The 10,212-nt window shown below is 44.3% G+C and overlaps 1 protein-coding gene across 1 annotated transcript; it reads right to left on the bottom strand.

The window, feature by feature from the left end:
* Positions 1–3,908: 3,908 nt before the first annotated feature.
* On the bottom strand, positions 3,909–9,340 carry ZNF772 (zinc finger protein 772). Its single transcript, XM_023516477.1, has 4 exons — positions 9,126–9,340; positions 6,966–7,095; positions 6,035–6,157; positions 3,909–5,378 (listed from the first exon to the last, which is right to left on the bottom strand). Exons 1-4 carry the CDS (start codon positions 9,156–9,158, stop codon positions 4,234–4,236), a joined length of 1,431 nt encoding a protein of 476 aa, XP_023372245.1. The 5' UTR covers positions 9,159–9,340; the 3' UTR covers positions 3,909–4,233.
* Between the last annotated feature and the right edge of the window lie 872 nt (positions 9,341–10,212).

Genomic DNA, 10,212 nt, shown 5'->3' with positions numbered 1-10,212 from the left:
GTCCCAGCTACTTGGGAGGCTGAGGCAGGAGACTCGCTTGAACCTAGGAGTTGGAGATTGCTGTGAGCTGTGATGCCATGGCACACTACCCAGGGGGACAGCTTGAGGTTCTGTCTCAAAGTAAATAAATAAAGTTACAGATTTGAACTATCAGAAGTCTGGAAATATAAATTAAGTATTCTTGGATACTTAGGATACTTACTTTGGATACTAAAGTATCAGAGGATTTTTCAGATTATCTATTTCTTCTTGAGTAAGCCTCAGTGGTTGGTATCTTCCAGGAAACTTTTGCTCTCTAAATTTCAATTTATTGAGAAAGAGCTATTTAAAATAATCACACATTATCCATTATGTTTCAGAGGTTATCTAGGACTATACCATCTTTCCTTGCTCATATTTAACATGTAGTTTGTCTTTTTCTTTGCTATGGCTGGAGGTGTATCAATTTTACTAATTTATTGAAGGTCTCTGCTTTGGAGGGTCATAAATTTTCTTGAGAAAAAAATAAATGAAATAACAAAGTATATGACATTAATTCATAATACCCTGATCATTGGAGAAATAGTGTTATAAAAATAAACAAATGATATGACAAATGAAAGGACCTGGCTTTCATATTTAAAAATCGCAAAAGAAGAGAAATGAAATCCAATAAAATCAGATGGTAATTAGTAAAGATCATAATAGAGGAAAAAAACAAACAGGGAAATTAATTAAATCAAGTAATTTAGCAACATCAGTAAAACTGATAAACCTCTAGATTTAAACTGATCAAGACTAAAAGAAAAGTACAGATGCTACTAGTATCAGGAATAAGAAAGGCGGCAACACATGGCTTTGACAAGAACTAAAATAATAGTTAAGTATATTTTGAAAAATTTGACTACCTAAATTAAATGGACAAACTCCTTGACAAAGAAAGCTCGTTCTAGAGACAAAAATAGGTAGGTAGATAAATAGACAAATGGACAGATGTATATATTAACTTGTACAGTCCTCAATCTACCCTGGAAATTATAGTTAGAAACTTTCCTACAAAGCAAATCCCAGATAGTTTCCTTGGTGAATTCTATGAAACATTCAAACAAGAAACAATACCAGTTCTTCACAAACTCTTCCAGAAAGCTGAATAACAAGGAATACTTCCCAACTCTATGAAGCCAGTATTATGCTGATACTAAAGCCAAATCTAGGCATTAAAGAAAAAAATCAGACACATTTTTCATGAACATAGAGACAAAAATCTTTAAAAAGGAAAAAAAGTTGGCTTGGCGCCCATAGCACAGTGGTTACAGCGCCAGCTGCACGCATGGAAGCTGGTGGGTTCAAGCCTGGCCTGGGCCAGCTAAACAATGACAACTGCAACAAAAAATAGCTAGGCATGTGGCAGGTGCCTATAGTCCCAGCTACTGAGGAGGCTAAGGCAAGAGAATCGCTTAAGCCCAAGAGTTTGAGGTTGCTCTGACGCCATGGCACTCTCCCAAGGACCACAAAGTAAGACTCTGTCTAGAAAAAAAAAAAAAAGGGAAAAAAATTCAACAATACATTAAATAATACATTATGACCAAACAGGTATTATCCCAGAAATGCAAGGCTGGTTTAACATTTAAAAATCAGTCAATGTAATTCACCATTGGAAAATTTTAAAAAGTAGGCTCAGCGCCTGTGGCTCAAGTGGCTAAGATGCCAGCCACATACACCTGAGCTGGTGGGTTTGAATCCAACCTGGGCCTGCCAAACAATGATGGCTGCAACCAAAAAATAGCTGGGCATTGTGGCCGGCACCTGTAGTCCCAGCTACTTGGGAGGCGGAGGCAGGAGACTCGCTTGAGCCCAGGAGTTGGAGGTTGCTGTGAGCTGTGATGCCACAGCACTCTACCCAGGGCAACAGCTTGAGGCTCTGTCTCAAAAAAAATAAAGTAAAGAAAGGTGGGTGGTGCCCATAGCTCAAAGTAGTAGGGCGCCAGCACCATATGCCAGAGGTGGCAGGTTCAAACCCAGCCACAGCCAAAAACTGCAAAAGTAAAAAATAAAAAAAGAAAGGGCAGCACCTGTGACTCAGTGGGTAGGGTGCCACATATACCGAGGTTGGCAGGTTCAAACCCGGCCCTGGCCAAACTGCAACAAGAACGACAAAAAAATAGCTGGGCGTTGTGGTGGGCAACTGTAGTCCCAGGTACTTGGGAGGCTGAGGTAAGAGAATCACCTAAGCCCAAAAGCTGGAGGTTTGCTGTGAGCTGTGACACCATAGCACTCTACCAAGGGCAACAAAGTGAAACTGTCTCTAAAATAAAAAATAAATAAATAAATAAATAAAATTCTCCTTAAAAAATAAAAAAGTAAAGAAAAAGAAACAACACATGATTATGGTCAATAGAATTCAAGAAAATTGCCCACAAATTCCTGCTTCCTTGTATTTTTACTTTTGTGTGGCTTCCTTCCACCCTTTTTTGGGATTAGCCTGAGTTACCTACAGAATTTATCAGAAATGAGGGCACATTGGTTCCAGGTTTAGGTTAATGACAGACACTGTGGCTTAGTTATATGAGTTTTCTCCTGGATCATTTGCTTTGGAACTATTTTTCTACACTGGACTATTTCTAGCAAAAGTACAAATGAAAATAAATGAACTGCAAGACAGAACAAGATGAATCATAAAATAATTATGCAGTTAAAGAAATCAAATACATTAGGGTACATATTAAATTACTCTATAAAACTCTAGGAAATGCAAACAAATCTAGTGATAAAAGATGATCAGTAGTTATGTGGGGATAGGTGAGAGGGAGAGATTATAAAATAAATCAGGAAATTTTTGGTTTTACACATACAAATGTCTATCAAAATTTATCAAACTATATACTATAAATATGTACAGCTTATTGCAGAAAATATTTAGATTAACTGCTCTGATCGATCTTAGCTGTAAGAGACACAGGTATAGGAGTCCTGAGAATTTATGTAAACCCTTATAACAAACCATAGTAATGGCAATGTTCAGATGTACATTTAGAAGGGTCAGTTCCCCAGAGTTTGCTGCAGTTTCCCAACTTCCTACAAATCAGTGCCTGTGTACCAATTATGATTCCTATCTGGGCCTTTGGAAGACAGCAAGTAATATCTCCCTATTTTATAATAAACTTCAGGGATCTTGGCAGGTCCCAAGGAAATCAAAGTCTCCTCAAGAGCCTGGGGAATATGAAATATCCTCTGAAAACAAGGGACCCAATTTATATTGCTCCCAGATACACTGGAGATTGTCACAACATACACCCACTGCTTAAGGTGACCTCAGTTACTCAAATAACCTTGGTGTATAGACCACAAGATTGGGCCCATGAAGACTGGTATTCTTCCTCAAGAGTTTAAGCAGCAGTGCAAGTTATGCTGACACCAGAACAAGAGCTGTTCTCTGCCATCCTACTCTCATCCCTGAAACACAAATTACTGCAGCTCTCACAAAAGCTGGTCATCCCTTCATACTGGCTTAGCTTATTCTGTTTTCAATCCAAACCATAAAGTGAACCCCAAGATTAAAGGTAGTCTAAAAATTAAGGCATTTGTTGCAAAACCAGAACAGTAAAAGGCAGGTACTTTCAGGTTAAATGTCCTAGAGGCTGGATAAATCACAAGTGCTATGTGAGACCAACAATGTTCATGAAAAAGGGGAAGATTTTCTACAAGTGGCAAGTGGAAGGAAGATCCCATCCTCCTAGCCAAAACCAAGTCATGTTCATCGCATTTATGCTTAGAACAGTCAGGGGAAAGGGGGGGTGAGAATCTTCGAGGGGCTCAGACTACTGATGATCCCTCTAGGGCAGCAGTTCTCAACTTGTGGGTCATGCCCCATAGGAACTGTACTAAAGGGTCATGACATTAGGAAAGTTGAGAACCACTGCTCTAGGGTAAGGAGGAAGAGTACAAAGGTCTGCCTTGTTAATCACGTTGGTGTGAACTATACACTAGTGGGACTCTGCCAGTGCAAAGATAGATGGCTCCTGTCAGAGGTACTGGCAATGATGTGTAAATTCTAGCAAGCGTCCTGCACAGGTCAGAAAATGCAACATAGCTCCAGAATGCTTCCCACATAGCCGAAATTCAGAGGAATCTTCCCAAAGTTCATGTTCCAAAGTCAAAAGTTTAACTTCTGGCTGATGGCTCCACACAAAGGTTACTCTACATGCTTCTCTGTGGGGTCATTCATGCTGAACAAGAGATGGCATATTTCCTATACTAAGGCCTTTCTCCAGTGTGAATTTTCCAATGGCGGATGAGGGAAGCCCTTTGCCTAAAGGCCTTCCCACATTCACTGCACTTATATGGCCTTTCTCCAGTGTGAATTCTATGATGTTGAATAAGTACATGTTTGTGGCTAAAGGCTTTTCCACATTCACTGCACACATAAGGCTTTTCACCATTATGCACTCTTTGGTGTGCAATAAGGTCAGAGCTTTGACTAAAGAATTTTCCACATGCAATGCACTCATAAGGCCTTGCTCCAGTGTGAACACTCCAGTGTTTAATGAGTCTGTATTTGTGACCAAAGTATTTCCCACATTCACTACACTCATATGGTCTTTCTCCAGTGTGAATACTCTCATGCTGAACAAGTGTAGATTTGTGGCTATAGGCTTTCCCGCATTCACTGCACTTGTAAGGTCTTGCTCCAGTATGTACTCTCTGGTGTACAATAAGGTTAGAGCTATGATTAAAAACTTTCCCACATATGCCACACTCATAAGGCATTTCTCCAGTGTGAATTCTCTGATGCTGAGCAAGTATAGGTTTCCGGCTAAAGGTTTTCCCACATTCACCACATTCATAAGGCCTTTCTCCAGTGTGAACTCTCTGGTGCTGAACAAGTGAGTCTTTGCGGCTGAAGGCTTTCCCACATTCACTGCACTTGTAATGCCTCTGTCCATTATGAAAGATCTCCTCGCTCTTGGTATTACTGTGTGGTTTCCATTCACTGTGAGGGGCATGGTGCTGGAAAATGCTTGAACTTGTTGACAAATCCTTACAGCTCTCCTGGGCCATAAAAGGTATCTCTGATGGTTGGACAGGGCAGCTGCTCACAACAAAGCCCCCACCCTCACCTTGTCTGAAGGGTCTCTCTCCACTGTGCTGCTTCTGGTGCTGGTAAAGGTTTGCAGTGAACCAGAACTGTTTCCCACATGCCACACACATGTATGGTTTCTGCCCAGGGTATGTTTCCTGGTGCTTAGCCAAGTGCAAAATGTCTTTCAAGACCAGACCACATGTTTCACAGGAGTGAACCTTCCCAGAAGGGTCTCCCTTGGGAGGCCTCATCTGTGACAATCCTTCTACAGAAACAGTCTGCTCAAAAGATATCTTCTCAGGCTCCATTCCTTGACAACCTGAAAGCAGAGAAATCCTGTGAAAAGTGGACACAGGTGGGAGACAGGCAGCCTCATTACAAATGTGTGTCTAATACAACTAAGATCAAAGCCACAGCACTGCTGTCAGGACAAGGAGCCGCAGCTCAAGTAGAGTACAGGTCTGCTGTGGAACAGCTGTTTTCTGAAGGTCATAGAATGGAGGAGGCCTTGACTGGGAGAGGACACAAATGTGGGATACAGAACAGGAAAAAGAGGCAGGGTCTTCAATAAAATCATTCACAGTTGGATTTCCTTGCTGCCGGGGACAGGTAAAAGTTGTACAGAAGGTATATCCATGCCCTAAAACATTAAATTGCTGCTGAGTAGCTGGTGTTTAAGAAGTACACAAACCCACATTTTTGGGTTATGTGTACATCTCATGACACAGTAAGTATAGGCCCATGTTGAAGAGCACCGCAAAGGGAGCTGTGGAGAGCAATGGGTGACACACGGAGGCAGGAGCATAAGTGTAGAGTAGCCAGAGGCCAAAGGTCAGAGTATAAAGGCAAGTATGTAAATGGAAAAGTGGACTAAAAGTGTGGCCAGCAGCCTTGGCACTAAAACTGTTCACAGAGGGGTCATGGAATGATCTGAACTCAACCCTAACATTACTCCTTTCCCCAGTTCCCACTCACCAGGGCCACTCCAACCTAAAGTCTCTCTGGGAATGGCTGGAGTCACATCCACCCAGTCTGGTACCCAGGAATCACAGCCCAGCTCCAGTGAGGCAATTACATGAGACATGGAAGATGCATGTCCTAAGGGAAAGACAAGATGTGAATGGCAAGTACTGATCTGGGTGACCCACTCCACAGAGAAGAAAACTAAATATTATAAAAATAATCTCGGCTCAGTGCCTGTGGCTCAAGTGGCTAAGGCACCAGCCACATACACCTAAAGTGGCGGGTTCAAATCCAGCCCAGGCCTGCCAAACAACAATGACGGCTGCAACCAAAAAATAGCCGGGTGTTGTGGCAGGCACCTGTGGTCCCAGCTACTTGGGAGGCTGAGGCAGGAGACTCACTTGAGTCCAGAAGTTGGAGGTTGCTGTGAGCTGTGATGCCATGGCACTCTACCCAGGGGGATAGCTTGAGGCTCTGTCTCAAAAAAAAAAAAAAAAATCTCAAAGTACAGTCTTGCAAAAATGACCCAGTGATCTCAGCAAGCAGTAACCATGATGGTTCTTACACAATTCCTGACACAGGAAGGCCAGAGAAAATGTCAGCTAAAAGAAGGGCAAAAAATGAGTCACAGAAGTGCCATGAATGTAGACAGAGGCATCCAGTCAGGAAAAGGACAAGATGACTAGCATTTACTATGCCAACTGTAGGACACTTGACTGCTAGATCCATCTGTGTAAACCCTTGGGACAGCAGTTGTTCAGAGTGCTCAGGAGTAGAAGAGAGCAGTGCACATAACTCTCCAGGTCCCATATCCACAGCACCTACTCCAGGAACTGGGAAAGGAGGTAGTGCCCACAGCTCCTATATCAGAAAGACAGTCTACCCTGGGAAAGGGGGAAAGGGTAGGGCCCAGTTCAGGACTGGGGTGGTATGATGGCCTTACCCAGAGAGGCCGTAAGTGCAAAGTTCTCCAGCATCACATCACGGTACAGGAGCCTCTGGGTATCATCAAGGAGCACCCATTCATCCTCGGAGAAGTACACGAACACATCTTCAAAGTTCACCTGCCCCTGCTACAAAGGGGAGAACACAGTCTATGAGCTGCCTCTCTCCCAAGGACCCCCATACATATCCCCACACATCTTCCTATACACCCTCCTTCTTACATCTTCACCTTGGAGGAAATACCAGGACCAGGTGCCAATTGTGTCTTCTCTCTCCTCATGGTCTCCCCCCGCTCTCATTGATCACTGTGTCTACCCACAGAAACTATAGGCAGGAGGGCAGGAAGGCACCATGTAAGCTCTAGGCCTAGTAGAATACATGGCCCTACCTGTGAGTTGCTAAACTCTTGATATCCACAGTGAAAGTTACTTCTAACACCTTTCTGCCAGCTAATTCCCCTTGGGTTGCTAAGATCATATGCTTACCAGACAACTCAAGTTGGGCTCACTTTTCTCCCTTGAGCCCAGTGCCATCATCCACTTTTTTCTACATGTATATCACTCTGGGATCACACTTGTCTCACAACTCTGGCCCTCCATTCAGTCGGTGGCCTCTACTATAATCTTCCTGGCTCACTAACTGCACTACCACTGTGATGTGAATATTCTCTTCCCTAAACTCCAATCTACACAATCATCTTCATCCTGAACCCCTCTACAGAATTCCAGTTCCATGTGACCTGTAGCCACTTGACAACTCCACTCAGTATTCTCTGGGATGTCTGACTCTTAACATGACCACAAATAATCCCTTGATACCCATACTGAAACAATGAAAGTTACTTCTACTACTGACTTGGCTATTGCTGCTGAGAGAAATGGACAAGACAGCAGTAGCTCATAAAGCCAAAAACCATGGGGTTACCTTTTTTTCTCTCTCACATCAGTAAATCTGATCCAATCATTTCTATTTACACAGTCACTCCTCTAGCCTATCCATTATCTCCATTCATCTGGAATTTTGTGGTAGCCTCCTCCCCAGTCTCCCTGCCTCCATGATAACACACAGTCTGTTCTCCACTTGGCATTGAGAGGTGGGCATTAAGATTTGGGTCAGAACACTTCCCTCCTCTGCTCCACACTTCATATGGTTAAACCACCCTCAGAATAGAGGTCTGTCTCCTCAGCCAGTCATTTTAGACTCCCGCCTCCCTGTTCTTGGTTCCTACCAGACATGGTAAAGCCCTGAAGTTTCTTGAAAATTCCTAATCTCAGTCTCACCTCCAAATATTTGCACAGACTGGTTCCTGTGCCTGAAGCAACCTTCCAACATTATTCCAATGGCTGCTGGAAATGGGAAACCCTTCTATATAACCCATGGCCTGGGCTTGGGACCCTTGGGCTTAAGAGTTTCTCCAGGGTTCTTAGACCCAACGGATCAGAGAGTAGCACAAAAGCATACTATATGACAGAACAATCCTAGAGAATGTGCAGGGGTGGGACCAGTGAGAGGATGGACATTCTCCCATCACCTGTATACGGCCCATGATTACTTCTGAGATCATGGGAAGCTGTGGGAAGAGGGAGACTGTGAAAAGCAAGCAACCATGAAGGAGCCACAAAGGTTCAGGCCTATCCCATATTCCTACCCTGTTACAAAGTGACCTGGGGCTGACTGTCTACACTCAGCAGCCTTAACTGGGTTATCTCAGATTAGTTCTCAATCTTATTATGCCTCACCTTCCTCATCATCTCCCCATGACCAACCCAAGTCAGTTCTCCCCTGAGCTCTCTAGGGAATACTTTTTAAGCCCTCAGATCGAGTCTCTCTTCTGTTCAGAACTTTCCATGGCTCTTAGTACCCTTTGAATACAAGCCCAGCTGCTCAGGCTGACATTCCAAGTGTGACATCTTGCACACCCTGACCTTTTCAGGCACCAAGACCTTGTTTTACCGAATGTTCCGGCTGTGTCGCGCCCCTTAGCTTGCACAGGCTGGTCCCTCTGCCCGTAACGTCCTGCCACAGCTCATCTTCCGGCTGCCAGAAATGGGACCCAAGCACGAGCGCCACTGTCCTGGTATACGGAGGCCCAGGGGTGCAGTAACCCAAAGAGCACTTTAGGATTCAGAGATCACGGAGAGCCCGGGGACACACCCACCTGCGCCGGGCCCATCAGCTCGCCTGCCGCCATCGGGCCGTGGACAAGGGTAGGGTACAAGCACAAACACGGGATTAGGCGTCCAGGGCCCGGCCTAGCAGCCAGGTCCCTCGGCAGTGCCACTGAGCCTCAGCCCTGCCTCTCTTCAGGAAAGACAACGCCTTCTCTTTTTCCCTTTCCTCTACTGTGCGTCTGACACTGCGTTCAGACCGACCTGAAAGATAATCCAAAAGCAAACAAAATGTCCTCTCAAATGGGGACAGGAAATCCCACTCCGTCCTCTTCCGCAAGAACGGAAACACTCTTTTCTTTCTTTTTTTTTTAAATTGGCCCAGCGCCATGAAGGCTGCTGGGAAATGTAGTTCTCACACACCAAAGCCCCTGCGAGAAGTCCCGCGAGACCTCCGGGGCAAAGGCCCAGCCACACCGCAAGGGATACCCTGAAAAGACGTCCAGAACCAGGCGTCGTCAAGCTACGGCCCCCGGGCCACATGTAGCCCGCATAGGACATTTATCCGGCCCACGGGTGTTTTTGCTACCGCTGCCTGTCCTGCTTAGCAGCCGACTCATCCTGGGGCCCGCAGTCCGTCCCTCCAACGTCTGAGGGACAGTGAACTGGCCCCCTGTTTAAAAAGTTTGAGGACCCCTGCAAGCACGTGGCGGAGCTGCTTCTTAAAGGAGCCACACCTATATTGCTGGGAATATAGTCTGTAACATAGAACAGAAATGTTAGAAACATATTTCCGGCTTCCTTATGCAGAGAATGCTCACCAAAACAAGCAGATGGATCCATTATACGTTAATGTCGCTCAAACTTCTATAGCTAGAAGTTAATAAATATTATGTTGTTTCTAACACATGTAGCCTGAAGCTCTAGAATTACTTCTGTGAGCCTCTGCATTTTAGGTCAGGAACAAGAGAGAAAGACTCCAGACAAGACCACAGTGTGGAACATGGAGTAGGGATGTTAGGAGGTGTTAAAAAAAAAGAACACAAACTGTAAAATAATTTAAAGAGGTTTATTCTGAGCAAAATATGTATAACCATGCCCAAGAAGCCTTGAGTAAGTGTTCTTTTTTTTTTTTTT

Source organism: Otolemur garnettii, unplaced genomic scaffold (genome assembly GCF_000181295.1).
Source record: "Otolemur garnettii isolate 467f Iridium unplaced genomic scaffold, OtoGar3 scaffold00091, whole genome shotgun sequence".
NCBI classification, from domain to species: Eukaryota; Metazoa; Chordata; class Mammalia; order Primates; family Galagidae; genus Otolemur; species Otolemur garnettii.
This window is presented reverse-complemented; position numbering and strand designations above follow the sequence as displayed.

Excerpts from the sequence above, each read along its gene's own strand:
- ZNF772 (XM_023516477.1), bottom strand. The coding sequence starts at position 9,158 with ATGGCGGCAGGCGAGCTGATGGGCCCGGCGCAG. Across the intron at positions 6,158-6,965 it reads TGCACTTACGGCCTCTCTGG|GACATGCATCTTCCATGTCT; the intron begins GTAAGGCCATCA and ends TCTTTCCCTTAG. Across the intron at positions 5,379-6,034 it reads TTTAGGTTGGAGTGGCCCTG|GTTGTCAAGGAATGGAGCCT; the intron begins GTGAGTGGGAAC and ends CTCTGCTTTCAG.